The following is a 15,287-nucleotide window of genomic DNA, read 5'->3' as shown; positions in this document are numbered from 1 at the left end:
AGCACTCCACCACTTGAGCTACAGTGCCACTTCTGGTTTTCTAGTGGCTTATTAGAGATAAGAGTTTCACAGACTTTCCTGCCTGGGCTGGCTTTGAACTAGGATCCTCAGATCTCAGCCTCCTGAGGAGCTAGGATTATAGGCATAAGCCACTGGCGCCCGGCCTGTTAGAAGTTTTCATAAGCACAATAATGCCATATTGAAAATAAATAAGCAAATAATCAGGTTTTTTTTTTTTTTTAGAGTGAGTCTGAATTACCCTAGTTTTGCTACCAGTACCCTGTCAAAATGTTAATCTATTTACCGATATCAAATGTATGTTATCTTTCATATTGAATATAGAGTTATGTTTATGTGCTTACTACTTAAGCTTGGAAAAATATGGTAATGGTTGCTCACGTCTATAATCCTAATTACTGAGAAGGCTGAGAACTGAGGATCCTGGCTCACAGCCAGCCCAGGGAAACAAATCTATAGAACTCTTATCTCCAGTTTATCAGCAAAGAAAGCCAGAAATAGACCTGTGGTTCAAATGGTAGAGTGCCAGCCATGAGTGGAAAAGCAAGTGAGCAGGGTGCTGGTGGCTCATGCCTGAAATCCAGTTACTCAGGAAGCTGAGATCTGAGAATTGTGGTTCAGAGCCAGTATGGGCACGAAAGGCTGTGAGACTCTTATCTCCAATTAATCACCAGAAAAGGCTGAAAGTGGTGCTGTGGCTCAAGTAGTAGAGTGCTAGCTTTGAGATAAAGGAACTCAGGGATAGTGCCTCAGTCCAGAGTTCAAGCCCCAGGACTGGCAAAAAACAAAGAACAAAAAATGCCAGGTGAACCATTTAATCACAATTAAAAAATTGGGGGGAAAAATGTCAAGTGAAAGCACAAGACCCCAAGTTGAAGCCCCAGTACTGACACTGCCTCCAATAGAAACCCAGAAAAATCTATATAGGAAAGAAATTTTGTAGGGATTTTTAAATTACTTGTTAAAAATTCAGTAAGACAGCGGGTGCTGGTGGCTCATGCCTGTAATCCTAGCTATTTGGGAGGCTGAGCTCTGGGGATCACAATTCAGAGCCAGCCTGGGCAGTAAAGTCTGTGAGACTCTTCAATAAAACACTCAGAAAACCGGAAGTGGTGCTGTGGCTCAAGTGGTAGAACACTTGCCCTGAGCTGAAGAGCTGAGGGACAGCACCCAAGCCCAGAGTTCAAGCCCCACGACCGACCAAAAAAAAAAATCAGTTAATACTATTTTATTAGATTGATTTTATTACAAAACTAATTCTCATTGTTAAAAAAAATAGGAAAACTAAAGATGTAAATATATTATTTTGTTGTATAGTTTAATCTTTTTATCTTTTTGTTATGTTTTAGTCTTTTTTTTTCTTCTGTTTGTGGGATTGAACCTAGTTATCTACCAGTCATACAAGCTTTTTAGGGAATAAGACACAGTTACTTACATATTGTTTTGTTTGTTGGTAGTACTCAGGTTTGAACTCAGGGCCTTGCCCTGGCTTAGTTGGCATTCTAACATCTGAGCCAAGCCTTCAAGCCCATTTTTTGTGTGTTTTTGGTTGTGTTTTTGCTAGTTATTTCGGAGCTGAAGTCTAGCAAAGTTTTCTGCCTAGGCTGGCCTCAAACTGTGATCCTCTGGCTCTCAACCTCCTAAGTAGTTAGGATTGATTACAGGCATGAACCAGCAGCACCCTGCTTTTAACAGTTGTTTTTGAGATCAACATGAGTCAAGGGGTAGGAAGCCTATAACAGGAAGGTGAGGTGTAGGTTATAAGAACCTCAGGGGTGAATTAACAATTCTAACAGTCATGGTTTTGTTGAACATATGACTGAAACATTATTTGGTACAGATTCAGTTGTGGCAAACAATTTACGGATTATGATTATATACAGCAAATATACCCCCAAAAAATGCCATCCTTATTTTTCTTCTCAATTCAGGAGAGATGAGTGACAGTGGTCCAGTTCATCCAGTCCTCCCTGCAGGGCACTGTGTTTCAGAGCTGACAGAAAGTGGCCATGAGCCCAACCAGGATCTGAACCTTTCTGTGGAGCAAGGAAGTAGCAGAAGCCGAGCAAACTCTCCATCTTCTCAGTCCCCCGATCTTCCAAACCTGCATAGAGGTGAATTGTCAGCCAAGGGCCACAGTGGGTCTGAAGCCTGGAGCAGTTCTTTCCTGAGATCATCTTTGACTTCAGAAACCCCTGTGCAGAAGGAAGCTCACAGTGCAGCTGAGCAGCCCGAGCAGCAGGCAGAGTCCAGCCTGCCCTCCGCCGAGACCAGGGCAAACAAGAAGAAGAAGAAACTTCGGAAGAAGAAAACGCTCCGGGCTGCCCACATTCCGGAGAATAGCGACACAGAACAGGATGTGTTTATGGCTAAACCTGTAAGGAAAGTAAAAGCTGGGAAGTTGGCTAAAGGGGGCAAAGTAACAACCTCTACCTGGGAAGATAGCAGACCTCGGCCCGAGCAGGAGAGCGCGAGAGATGAGCAGGAGAGCATGAGAGATGAGCAGGAGAGTGACTCGTCTCTGGAAGTCCTAGAAGTGCCTAATCCTCAGTTAGAAGTGGTAGCCATTGAATCGTCTGAATCTGGCGAGGAGAAGCCAGACAGCCCATCCAAGAAGGATACTTGGAACTTGGCCGAGCAAAACCCACTGGGAACTTCTCGCTCTGGGTGTGATGAAGTGAGCTCTACCAGTGAGATTGGCACTCCCTACAAGGATGGTGCCCCCGTGAGGTGAGGATGCCATGTGGCTCTCAGCAGAGCGGCCTTCACCAGTCTCTGGTTCTATTTGAACTTGTTTAGAAAGTTAAATTTATGTGAAAAGAGGAGACATTGTAGACATGGAGAATCCTCTCTTAGAGATGGTTCTGCTTTCTTTCTTGACTCATTTTAAGTAATAACTCTGTTTATGATGCTTTTATTTCTCTTCATAAAGAAAGTTTGTGGGAAAACCCAATTTCTTACCATTGCTACGTTGTTCAAGAGAAATGCTTTGAGTTAGGACATTTTTCGTTTGCTCCCTGTCTTGTTCTCTCACACTAAGGAGAACTTTTGCTCTTATTTTAAAGTGTGGCAGAAACTCAGACTGTGATCTCCTCCTTAAAAGGATCAAAAAACTCTTCAGGTAATTGCTCCATTTAAAAGTAGCCATGGGGAAAAAAAAATCTTCACTTACAGCACAGGAGCTGGGGTGTTGGGTGTCGGGTGTTGGGTGTCAGGTGTGGCTGAACCAGAAGGCTGGTGGCCTTGGTCGCCGCCAGGTCTTCAAGTCCTGGCCTTCTGTGCTCACATCTTCTGATTCCCTTTTCTGTTCTCCTACTTAGTGAGCAGGGTTCCCCCTGTCTCTGCCTCCCGCATAGTCAGCATTGAGGGCGTGTACCACCACACCTGGCATATAGTTCTGACTTTTGAGCATCTCTTCAGATTGTAGCACACTTACTTGTCTTGGGAAACTGTTGTTGTTTTCTAGAAATATCTTCAGAGCCAGGCGAGGATGATGAGCCTACAGAAGGAAGCTTCGAGGGCCACCAAGCAGCAGTGAATGCAATACAGATATTTGGGAACTTACTGTACACCTGTTCCGCGGATACAACCGTCCGGGTTTATAGTTTAGTGGTAAGAGAATGTAACGCTTTGACAAGTGGTTTTGGTGGCAGGTTAAGAAAATCCTGCCGGCAGGTCTGTGGCTGTCTGAGGGAATGACTCCAGGTGCAGTTGAGCCAGCAGCTCCCAGGGGCGGCCTGGGCTGAGTCTCTCGCTCTCTCTCACTGGGTCTTCTCAGCCTCACCTGTCCTGCAAAATGCACCTGTCTGGTGCCTCTCTCTCCACCAGAAAAGGTCCTGTGCTTTTGTCTCTGTGCCGTGGCCTGTGGCAAAGGTGGATGGGATTGCACCAGTAGAGCAGGTCAGACGGAAGGTTGGGGAATTGTTAGAGGAAGCGTTTTCCCCTGTGTGAGTTCTTCACGAGAGCAGAGCTTCTCTATAGCCACACACTTGGGTCAGCCCATGCTCATTACTTTTATAAGAGTGAACCTTTGTTGTTGTTGTTGTTGTTAATTTACTTCATTGTTATTATAGAGGTGATGTACAGAGGGATTACAATAGCATGAGTCAGATAATGAGTACATTTCCTTTCATACAGTGTCTTCTGTTCCCTCATTCTCTCTGAGTCCCTCCTTCCCATCTCTACCCTTGAGTTGTATAGTTCACTCTCATCCATGTCCAGTGAACTCCACTGCTGCACTTTTCCACCCTTTTTTCCTCCCCCCAACTCTTCTAAAAATGTACACTTGAATGCACCATACATAGGAAAAGAAGCCAGAATCATCAAAAAATAGACTATACAGTAAAAAATAAGAGAGGTCTCTTGTTTCCATATCTTATAGTTTTTTTTTTTGGTCTGTCGTGGGGCTTGAACTCTGGGCCTGGGCGCTGTCCCTCAGCTCTTCAGCTCAAGGCGAGCGCTCTACCACTTGAGCTACAGCGCCACTTCCGGTTTTCTGGTGGTTTATTGGAGATAGGAGTCTCACAGTCTTTCCTGCCCAGGCTGGCTTTGAACCGAGATCGTCAGATCTCAGCCTCTTGAGTAGCTAGGATTACAGGCGTGAGCCACCAGCAGGCCATGAGATTCTTATCTCCAATAAACCACTCGAAACCGGAAGTGGTGCTGTGGCGGTAGAGTGCTTGCCTTGAGCTGAAGAGCTGAGGGACAGCGCCCAAGCCCAGAGTTCAAGCCCCACGACCGATCAAAAAATCCAAAAACAACAAAAAAAGAGTGAACCTTTAAGTTTTGAATTTGAAATATATCAGAACTAATTCTGGGGCTGGGAACGGGGCTTAGTGGTAGAGTGCTTGCCTACCATGCATGAATCCCTAGATTTGAGTCTCAGAACCACATAGATAACAAAACAAAAAAACTAATTCTGTTCAACAATGGTAGCCAAGAAACTTTAGGATCACTGTTCTTTGTTTTTGTTTTTAATATCGTGGCACATTCTCAACTTTCCTGAGTAATTAGCTACAGTTTGGATTTGCAAGGTTCTTGATCCATTTATTAAGAGAATCTTGCCCCTGACATTGACTAAAATTCTCCTGTGTTAGAGTGAATTGCCCTGAGTGTTCTTTTTTTGGGGGTCTAGTCTTGGGGCTTGAACTCTGGGCCTCGGTGCTGTCCCTCAGCTCTTCAGCTCAAGGCTAGCGCTCTACCACCTGAGCCACAGCGCCACTCCCGGCTTTTTTCTTTTTGCTTATGTGGTGCTGAGGAATCGAACCCAGGGCCTCAGGCATGCAAGGCAAGCACTCTACCACTGTTTTTGTTTTTGTTTTTGTTTTGGTCAGTCATGGGGCTTGAACTCTGGGTCTGGATGCTGTCCCTCAGCTCTTCAACTCAAGGCTAGCGCTCTACCACTTGAGCCACAGCAGCACTTCCTCTTTATTTTTAATGACAGCTGCAGGTGACTGATTAAAGATTTGTTAGCCCATGTTGTGTGTGTGGCCTACTGTAGGCACCGAGAAAAGGCAGCCACGACCTGAAAGCTTTAGCACCTTTTCACTGAGAACAGCCTGTATCCCACGGTAACGGTCTGCCTTGTGCTTGGCTTTAGAGTCGGAAATGTACTGGTGTCTTTGAGGGCCATACTTCCAAAGTGAACTGCCTGCTGGTCACCCAGACCTCTGGGAAGAACGCAGCCCTTTACACTGGTTCCAGTGACCACACCATTCGCTGCTATAATGCTAAGGTGGGTGTGTCCCGAGAAATGAAGTCACTATACTGAACCCTGGCTACTTACTGTGAGGAGCGGGCAGCGCCTAGCTGCTTCACTCTACCCATTTCGCTTTGTTCTTTCTGTTTCTGAACCTAGGTTAACACACTGATAGCTGTGTGCTATGAGACTTAGACATAAAGTACATTTTCTGTATTTACTCCCATTTCTCACTATCCTTAGTGGAGCTGCAGGCTGGAGACTGGCCTAACTACTCTGGAGCTTGAGATTTGAGGATTGAGGTTCAAAGCCAGCCTGGGCAGAAAAATCCATGAGATGCTTACCTCTAATAAATCGGCAAAAAACTGGAAGTGGACGTAGCACAAGGGGAAAAAATACATACAACTATAATCACTATTTCCCCTTTTAAATACCAAATACAGCCTCAGCTTTAATTTTTGTTCATTTAACTACAGGACTAAGACGCAACTGTACGTCCCTCTGAAGGATTTTTACATTCTTAGAAACAAATGTATCATTATTAAAATTTGTGGGATTTTTTTCATGATTACCTAGGGCCTTGGGTGGGAGGGGTGGTCTTTGGCCTCATAGTTCAAAGAGGAAAAAGATGCAGAATAGTTCTCTACAAAATCAAGCTGCCATGTTTTCTTCCTTCTTGGTGCAGAACTTGTTTTCGCACCTCATTTGCTGCTGCCCTCTGCTTCTTAGATGTGCTTTTTTTTTTTTCTTTTCTTTCCAGACCCGAGAGTGCATGGAACACTTACAGCTGGAAGACCGAGTTCTCTGCCTTCATAGTAGGTGGCGAGTCCTCTACGCAGGCCTTGCAAATGGCACGGTGGTCACCTTCAACATAAAGGTTAGTGTCCAGGGGAGAGAAGGCTGGATTCCCTTGATTTGAAAGAATGAGCATGGGGTGGGGAGGGGGAGAGAGGTATCCAACCTGCATTGCTGTTGTGTTGCATGAGGAGACAACACAACTAGCTGCTACTCACAACCTCTTCTCTTCTGATGTAACTGAAGCAAACTTTCCATTCTGTCTGCTCAGACTCATGTGAGCCAGGACCACAGTGGAACTAATATACTAGTGGAAGCAAGCCTGAAGATTTGGGGCCAAGTAATGAGTCATAGGTTAGACCAGTCTGTTTCATATTAAGCATGACACCATGAGAAATGATTCTGAATTCCATGGTGTATAGCAGTGTCATTTGTATATCCTGAGGATGGCCTGTTTTGTAGAGGTTTTCTTTAACACCCATGTGACTTCATTCTTTACTAAGGCAAAGGTAAATTTCTTTATTGATAAATAAATTGACATCTGTGCTCTGCCCCAGGGTTAGATTAGGAAGTCTTTGAGGGTCTTACTGTGTTTTGTTCCGGTAATTGGAATTATTGTGTGCTTTACAGTACAAGCTGGGATTCACTTTATTGTTCTAGAAAGTCAAAGTCACTGTGGGGCTGAAGAGCCTGGGAAAGGTTGGTATCTGTAGAGGCAGGAAGAACATTTATGAGGCTTTGCCACAGAAGTGGATGTGGAAGGATGAAGAAGTGGAAAGATGTAAGGTAGAATTGATGGTTTTTATTACTGATTAGTAGCACCATATCCCCTGGTCATTTTCTAGCAGTATGTTGAGTGTCTTCCCTATTTTACATGGCAGCTAGAACTTTTTTTTTGGGGGGGGGGTGTCCGGTCGTGGGGCCTGAACTCTGGGCCTGGGCGCTGTCCCTCAGCTCTTCAGCTCAAGGCTAGCGCTCTACCACTTGAGCCACAGAGCCACTTCCGGCTTTTTTCTTTTTGCTTATGGGGTGCTGAGGAATCGAACCCAGGGCCTCAGGCATGCAAGGCAAGCGCTCTACCACTGAGCCACCTTCCCAGCCTGGCAGCTGGAACTTATAAGGGACGCTCTGAAGTGCATTGTGGTTTCTGCTTGTTAGAAACGTAAGAGCAGATTTGAATACTCTGACATACTCTAAACAGATGCCAAAGTTACTTGAGAATATGAATACATCACAGAAGGGTAATTAGTGAAGATACTATAAAATCTCCGTAATGTTGTTATAAGAGATAACACAGAACAAGAGCATCAGAGTAACAAAAGTGTGCAGAGTTTGAGACGTAATAAAATTGTTTAGAGCCAGGTGCTGGTGACTCAATGCTGTAACCCTAGCTATTCAGAAGTCTGAGATCTGAGGATCACAGTTGAAAGCCAGCCCAAGCAGGAAAGTCTGTGAGACTCTTATCTCCAATTAATCACCAGAAAACTGGAAGTGGAGCTGTAGCTCAAAGTGGTAGGGCACTAGCCTTGTGTAAAGGAGTGTAGGGACAGCACCTAGGCCCTGAGTTCAAGCCTCAGGATTGACAAAAATAGTTTAATAAAGTAGTTCTCCATAGAGATTTTTTTGGAGACGGCATGACAGGACGGCATATATTTTGGATGGCACCAAAAAAGGAAGAGTTCCTGGGTCTGTTGCATGGAAGAAGGTACTAGAATGTGAAGAAAGGTTGATCCTGTATTTACATTAATTTCAGGAAAGTGAAAAGAGCATAAGGAAGAATCCATTTCTTTTTTAGGATTAGAATGCTGTGGGTTGAAGTTAAAGTCATTGATATGTGAGAGTTTGCGCCTACTAGATGGGGTCTGAAGGAGGTCCTGGGAGGGGTGTGGCAGACTGGGGAGGTCAGGATTCCAAGTGGCTCTGAGAATTTGAGCACCAGTCTCAGACTTGAGGGTTGGTAGCGTTTGGGGTTGATTTTGAAGTGGTCTAGCATGAGTTCCTTTGATTTTCTATGTGGTGGTTGCTTTTGCAGAACAACAAGCGACTGGAGATCTTTGAGTGCCACGGCCCTCGGGCGGTCAGCTGTCTAGCCACAGCTCAGGAAGGGGCCCGGAAGCTGCTGGTTGTGGGCTCTTATGACTGCACCATCAGCGTACGCGACGCACGCAACGGGTTGCTCCTCCGAACTCTGGAGGGCCACAGCAAAACCATTCTCTGCATGAAGGCGAGTACCCTGAAATAGCAAGTACAAGCGCTTTCAGTGGCATTTGGCATGCACGTTATTTAGGACTGGAGAAGAGCTAGGAGTTTGCAGAGCTTTTATTTATGCCTGGTTCACTGAGTGATAAAGTACTTTTTAATCTACTCACTGAGAAACAGTGAAGTGTGTTGTTGTGTGGGGCAAGGGTACGATCTGATGCCCTTCTTGGCTATGTTTGCTCTTTCTAGAGTTAACAAACCTACCAGTGCATGGTCACTTCATCACGTGCCTAGTGCCAGGATCTAAAGATTCAGTTGGCGTAACTGGTTTGCTAAATACGTTATTTCATACCTTTGTGTTCCTTTGAAAATCAGATGGTAGTTACAATTTGCCCAGTGTGTGTTACATGTTAGAGGAAACTGAGATGCTGGCATTGAGTCATTGAGTCATTCTCTTGCAGGTGGTGAATGACCTTGTGTTCAGCGGCTCTAGTGACCAGTCAGTCCATGCTCACAACATCCATGTAAGCCATGTTGGTGGGATGTAGAAAATCTGTCGAAAGAGACCCATTCAAGCCTGTGCTAGTGGCTCACTCCTGTAATCATAGCTACTCAGGATTCTGATATCCAAGTATATAGCTGGATAGCCAGCCTGGACAGTAAGTCCATAAGACTTGTTATCTCCAGTTAAGCACGAAAAAAGCCATAAGTGGAGTTGTGGCTCAAGTGGTAGAGCAGGAAAAACTCAGGGATAGCTCCAGAACCTGAGTCCAAGCCCCAGGACAGGCATATTCATACCGGGGAGAAAAAGGCCTATTAAAGTTGAAGGTTTCCTTAGACTACTCTTAAGTCAGGCCTCATCTGTTGAAAGGAAGAATAATAATTGCTAAACACATGCTCTTGGATAAATATAGTGAGCCCTTTAGAAATTCTGTCCTTTTTGAAATTTTTAATCCAGGACAGATTCAAAGTTTATTGAAGGTCTTATTTGAGTGCCTCTTTTTGATTTTTAAGTCAAGCAGCTGAGACTCTAGGCAAGTGTCTATGATTTGTAGATTAAAATAGAACAATAAAAACAGCTGCGAGGCTGGACTGAGGACACACTTGCTGAAGCTGAGTTCCTGAGCCCCATACATATGCAGTCCCATGACAGACTGTGTGAGAGCAATGGTGGCCGGGAGGGAGAGGCCCAGCAGCCATTACCCGAAGTTTGATATTTTACAATATTTACATAGACACAATGGTATTCGGGAGGAGACCCAAGTCTAAGCACATTTATTTACATCTCACAGACATATAGCCTACAGTAATTTTAGAATTTTTACTGTTCCTATACTTATACGAGGTGAGTTGTGGGTTTGTTGTTGTGTTTTTTTTTTTTTTTTTTTTTTGCCATTTGTGACATCTGTATTTGTGCTCAAGAAGTTTTTGATTTGGGAGTATTTTGGGCTTCAGGTTTTTAGATTAGGAATGCTCACACTGTGCTTCCAACGGTGCAAATTATTCTATAATAGAATCACATTTCACAAATTTCCTGTAGGTAGCAAATGCAGTGGGAGTTCTTCAGCTGTTAGAACAGCTACATATGTTTGCATGTGGCTTCTTAGAACTAACGAATGGTAAGGGTGACTTTCCGTTCACCTAGTGTCTGTTCCTCTCTGTGCAGACTGGGGAGCTCGTGCGCATCTATAAAGGCCACAACCATGCCGTCACCGTGGTCAACATCCTAGGGAAGGTGATGGTGACAGCCTGCCTGGACAAGTTTGTTCGAGTCTATGAACTGCAGGTAGAATTTGCACCCAGCATTTCGCTGTGAGGAAAGAGAGCCTGCCTGGGTTTGGTGTGGATTTCTCGTTTGTTTTCTTTTTTTTTTTTTTTCTTTTCTTTTCTTTTTGGTCAGTTGTGGGGCTTGAACTCTGGGCCTGGGCGCTGTCCCTGCGCTCTTCAGCTCAAGGCTAACCCTCTACCACTTGAGCCACAGCGCTACTTCCGGTTTTCTGAGTGGTTAATTGGAGATAAGAGTCTTGTGTACTTTCCTGCCAGGGCTGGCTTTGAATCGTGATTCTCAGATCTCAGCCTCCTGAGTAGCTAGGATTACAGGCATGAGCCACCGGCACCTGGCTGGTGTGGATTTCTGATACAGCAAGGCTGGGGTGGAGCCCAAGTGGTCTGTGTTCACAAACATACTGGATAATGATGAAGCAGCCGGCTCCTGTGAGCCAGAATCTGAATTTCTAAGCTTAAGTTTCTAGAGAGAACCCTCGGGGACTTCACTTGACCACTTCTCCCTCTGTGTAATTTTGGTTGTAATATTCCTAGTTCCCAACTCCTCACCTTGCAAGGGGTTTACTACGAAGACTCCATTCCTCTATCTCTATTAATGCAAAACTGGTGGTTCAGTGTAATGCCACAGGAATAATTTAAACCACCAAGTCCCTGAAGTACTAGAGTTAATAAACACAAGGGGCTGGGCACAGGAGGCTCATGCCTGTAATACGAGCTACTAAGGAGGCTGAGATCTGAGGATCAGGGTTCAAAGCCAGCCTGGGCAGGAAAGTCCATGAGATTCTTATCTCCAAATAACCACCAGAAAACCGGATGTGGAGCTGGGGAAGTGGTAGAGCACTCACCTTGAGCTGAAGAGCTCAGAGACAGTACCCAGGCCCAGAGTTCAAAAACAAAAAAAAAAACACAAAGGAAATAAACCCCTTAATTCTTTTTTCTTTTCTTCCTTCTGCAGTCCCATGATCGACTGCAAGTCTATGGAGGACACAAAGACATGATTATGTGTATGACCATCCATAAGAGCATGGTGAGTCATGATTGCATGTGAGACGTGAGCTTCTAAACGTGTTTGCCTACAATTCTGCCCACAGATAACGCTACCGCCCGCCTCTTCCCAGTGTGCTCATTGCCAACTGCCTTTGTGCCTTGTCCTAACAGAGCAACCCAGCAGCATAAGTTGAATATGCCATTTCTACTCATAACTAATATAAGTACCATAAAAATGTAGTGCCATCGTTAGTTAGAAGATATATTTAAGATGCTTTAAAAAAAATACAGTGGTACTTTTTCTAGAGTCATGATCCAAAGAGAAGGGTAGAATTAGAGTCAGGAGACTTGGCCACCGTGGCACAGTTAGAACAGGCCTAAAAGTAGAAGCTAACTCACTTCTCTGCTGAGCCTCGATTTATTTTAAAATTAGGTCATTGAGTCAAAATGGATCTTCTCAAGTTTTTAGTAGTAGAACCCTTTCTTAGAATGAAAGTCAGATTCTTTTTTTTTTTTGGTCGGTCGTGGGGCTTGAACTCTGGGCCTGAGCGCTGTCCCTCAGCTCTTAAGCTCAAGGATAGCACTCTACCACTTGAGCTACAGCGTCACTTCTGGTTTTCTGATGGTTTATTGGAGATAAGAGTTTCACAGAGTTTCCTGCCGGGGCTGGCTTTGAACTGAGATCCTCAGATTTCAGCCTCCTGAGTAGCTAGGATTACAGGTGTGAGCCACCGGCGCCCATCTTGAAATTCAGATTCTTGATAGACAACACCAGTTAGAAGCCAAAGCTACCCCAGTTAAAGAATAAATGACTGGCCGGGCGCTGGTGGCTCACGCCTGTAATCCTAGCTACTCAGGAGGCTGAGATCTGAGGATCGCAGTTCAAAGCCAGCCCAGGCAGGAGAGACCTTGAGACTCCTATCTCCAATAAAAACCACCAGGAAACAGGAAGTGGCGCTGTAGCTCAAGTGGTAGAGCGCTCGCCTTGAGCTGAAGAGCTGAGGGACAGCACCCAGGCCCAGAGTTCAAGCCCCACGACCGACAAAAAAAAAAAAAAAAAAAAAGAATAAATGACTGTCTCCAAGTCCTGCCGGTTGCATTTGGAGTCACATGCCCCAAGAGCTCTTCATCGGCTCTCTAAAGAACACATATTCAAAGTGTTCTGACCAGTAGATCTAGAAGTTACACTCCCATTCTAGTACTTGGGAGGTGGTTTTGCTTTAGGCTTATGTTTCTTTTATTTTGAGGGTGTTTTGTGGCTGTGTCTATGTTGGCCTAATCCTGTTAACTTCTTTCTCCAGATTTATACTGGCTGTTATGATGGTAGTATTCAGGCTGTGAGGCTAAATCTGATGCAGAATTACCGCTGTTGGGTAAGCAATGACACTGTTCTTGTCACCAAGGGGAGAGACACTCAGCTCTAGGCTAGTTTATAGCTCTTTGTCATTATCGGCTTAGTGTTTTGTATTTGAGTGTATGTATTTAAGCTGTATGACTTTACTATAGTACAAGGAATCTTAGAATCACAAATAAAATATTTTTGTGATTTTTGTTTTACATCTTTTTGAGATAGCCTCATTATGTATTATAGATTGGCTTCAAATTCACCATTGTCCTACTTCAACCTCGCAAATGTTTAGATTATTGGCATATGCCACCATACCAAGCTATACTTTTTTTTTTTTTTTTTTTTTTTTTTTGGTCATAGGGCCTGAGTGTAGGGCCTGGGCACTGTCCCTGAGCAGCTTTTTTGCTCAAGGCTAGCACTCTACCACTTTCAGTCTCACAGACTTTCCTGCCTGGGCTGGCTTCGAACTGTGATCCTCAGATCTCAGCCTCCTGAGTAGCTATGATTACAGGCATGAGCCACTGGTACCTGGCCGTGGGACACTTATCTCCAATTAACCACCAGAAAACCAGAAGTGGCACTGTGGCTTAAGTGGTAGAGCGCTCACATTGAGCTGAAGAGCTCAGGGATAGCAAGCACGCAGGCCCAGAGTTCAAGCCCCATGACTGACCAAAAAAAAAATTAAAAAATTCAATACTACTTCTTGTAAGTCTTCTTTAAAATCCATTCTTATATTGCTCATGACCAAAGAGAAGTTTTTGGTACTGAATTTCTTTTTCCCCAAACCCTAATCTCCTCATTACTCATGGAATAAATTTATCACTCTTTATTTTTAAACTGGATTTTAAGCTTATCCAAAACCTAATTGTTTCCAGTTTGTTTATATTACTGTCTTTGCTTTTTTAGTCCTGAGTAAAGGCAAGAAAAATCTAGCACAAAAGCCAGGATATACAAATAGAAAATGCATCTAGGGAAATAGGGAACATATTTTCTATTCTTTCCTTTTTTTTTCCTTTGGTGCCAGTCCTGGGGCTTGAAATCAGGGCCTGGGTACTGTCCTTGAGCTTTTTTGTTCAAGGTTAGAGCTCTACCACTTCTGGCTTTTGGGTGGTTAGTTGAAGGCAAGGGTCTGACAGACCTTCCTGGCAGGTTTGGCTTCAAACTGCAATCTGCAGATCTCAGCCTCCTGAGTAGCTAGGATTACAGGCGTGAGCCATTGTCACCCGGCATATTTTGTGTTTTTAAAGGTACAGGCATGGAATACTTTGACAGAGAAAAGCCTCAGATTTGTATTAGGTTTTAGAATAAATATGTTTAGTATTATAGTCTCAAGGTTTTCCATAAACAAGTGTTGGAAAGAGCTAAAACAAAGCCTTTGTGCTTTCTGACTAATACATGAAATCCAACCACATTTATAAGTAAAGTCAGGATTTTTTTAAGGAAACGAAAGATTGTGATTGGAATGGTAGCAGCAATGAATTTTAAAGGGCAGGTTCTTTAGCAGGTACAGTCATCTTAATGTATTTCCACAGATGCGTTTCTCTTTCAGACATTTTTATTTCCAAGTCTATAGGTCAGAAGTTCTTAGAATGGTTAAATATATTCTTTATTGTATTTTAGGAAATTTTTTGCCTTTTGAAATAAATGGACTAAAATTTAGTTTTGTGATGGCAAGATGAACAACAATGTGGTTTAAACTAAATTTCTGCTTTCATCTTTAAACATTTGCTAAACTTTTTCATATTTATCTAACAAGATGTAATTGTTAGGTGGTCATGGTAGTGCATACCTATAATTCCAGAACTTGGAAGGTGAGGCAGGAAGACCACCAACGTGAGGTCAGCCTTACTGAGCCACATTAACATGACCTTGTCTAAAAAAACAATATAATGTCTACCTTTTCAGAATGCCAAAGAGCCAAAAGACTTTCTGGTCTTTCTTTTCATGGCTCCTTATTAGACTGGTAATGCCAAAAGACTTTCTGGTCTTTCTTTTCATGGCTCCTTATTAGACTGGTAATGAATATGATAGCCACTAGTATTGCTATACTTTGTAGCTAAGAATAAGTTGAAGTATGACGGGCTTCTCGCTTCCAAGGTACCTGGGGACAAAAGCAGGGGAGGATACTTTGCGCGTTGACTCTGCAGTGTGCTGTTGGTGGTTCTGTTCCACTTTCCTCCTCACCTGGCCCCTTGCTGTCTGTCTTGCAGTGGCATGGCTGCTCTCTGATATTTGGGGTCGTAGATCACTTAAAACAACACCTGCTGACTGACCACACGAATCCCAACTTCCAGACTCTGAAATGCCGCTGGAAGCATTGCGACGCATTTTTCACTGCTCGGAAAGGGTCCAAGCAGGTGCGCCCGCGGGCCCCGCTTTCGCAGGGCAGGCAGAGGGTCTTGGCTGTCGTAAGAATATCCTGGGCGTATTTCTTCTTTATTATTCTGAGACTTGGGA

At 44.0% G+C, this 15,287-nt stretch overlaps 1 protein-coding gene across 4 annotated transcripts in view; it reads left to right on the top strand.

Annotated features, from left to right (window-relative positions):
• Znf106 (zinc finger protein 106) overlaps positions 1 to 15,287 on the top strand; it is a 53,754-nt gene that overhangs the window by 34,678 nt on the left and 3,789 nt on the right. For 3 of the 4 annotated variants that reach the window (XM_070005874.1, XM_070005876.1, XM_070005873.1), the window contains 11 exons: positions 1,950 to 2,748; positions 3,084 to 3,139; positions 3,485 to 3,630; positions 5,618 to 5,752; positions 6,477 to 6,593; positions 8,544 to 8,735; positions 9,172 to 9,234; positions 10,377 to 10,496; positions 11,451 to 11,522; positions 12,784 to 12,855; positions 15,041 to 15,187. In XM_070005874.1, the coding sequence (XP_069861975.1) occupies positions 1,950 to 2,748; positions 3,084 to 3,139; positions 3,485 to 3,630; positions 5,618 to 5,752; positions 6,477 to 6,593; positions 8,544 to 8,735; positions 9,172 to 9,234; positions 10,377 to 10,496; positions 11,451 to 11,522; positions 12,784 to 12,855; positions 15,041 to 15,187 (1,919 nt within the window). The remainder of the gene's footprint in view (positions 1 to 1,949; positions 2,749 to 3,083; positions 3,140 to 3,484; positions 3,631 to 5,617; positions 5,753 to 6,476; positions 6,594 to 8,543; positions 8,736 to 9,171; positions 9,235 to 10,376; positions 10,497 to 11,450; positions 11,523 to 12,783; positions 12,856 to 15,040; positions 15,188 to 15,287) is intronic. The other variant, XM_070005875.1, reaches the window with a different exon arrangement.

Source organism: Dipodomys merriami, unplaced genomic scaffold, assembly GCF_024711535.1.
Source record: "Dipodomys merriami isolate MVZ:Mamm:240054 unplaced genomic scaffold, mDipMer1.0.p SCAF_69, whole genome shotgun sequence".
Taxonomy (NCBI): Eukaryota; Metazoa; Chordata; class Mammalia; order Rodentia; family Heteromyidae; genus Dipodomys; species Dipodomys merriami.
Note: the sequence above shows the minus strand (reverse complement) of the source record. Positions and strands in the feature narration are given on the sequence as shown.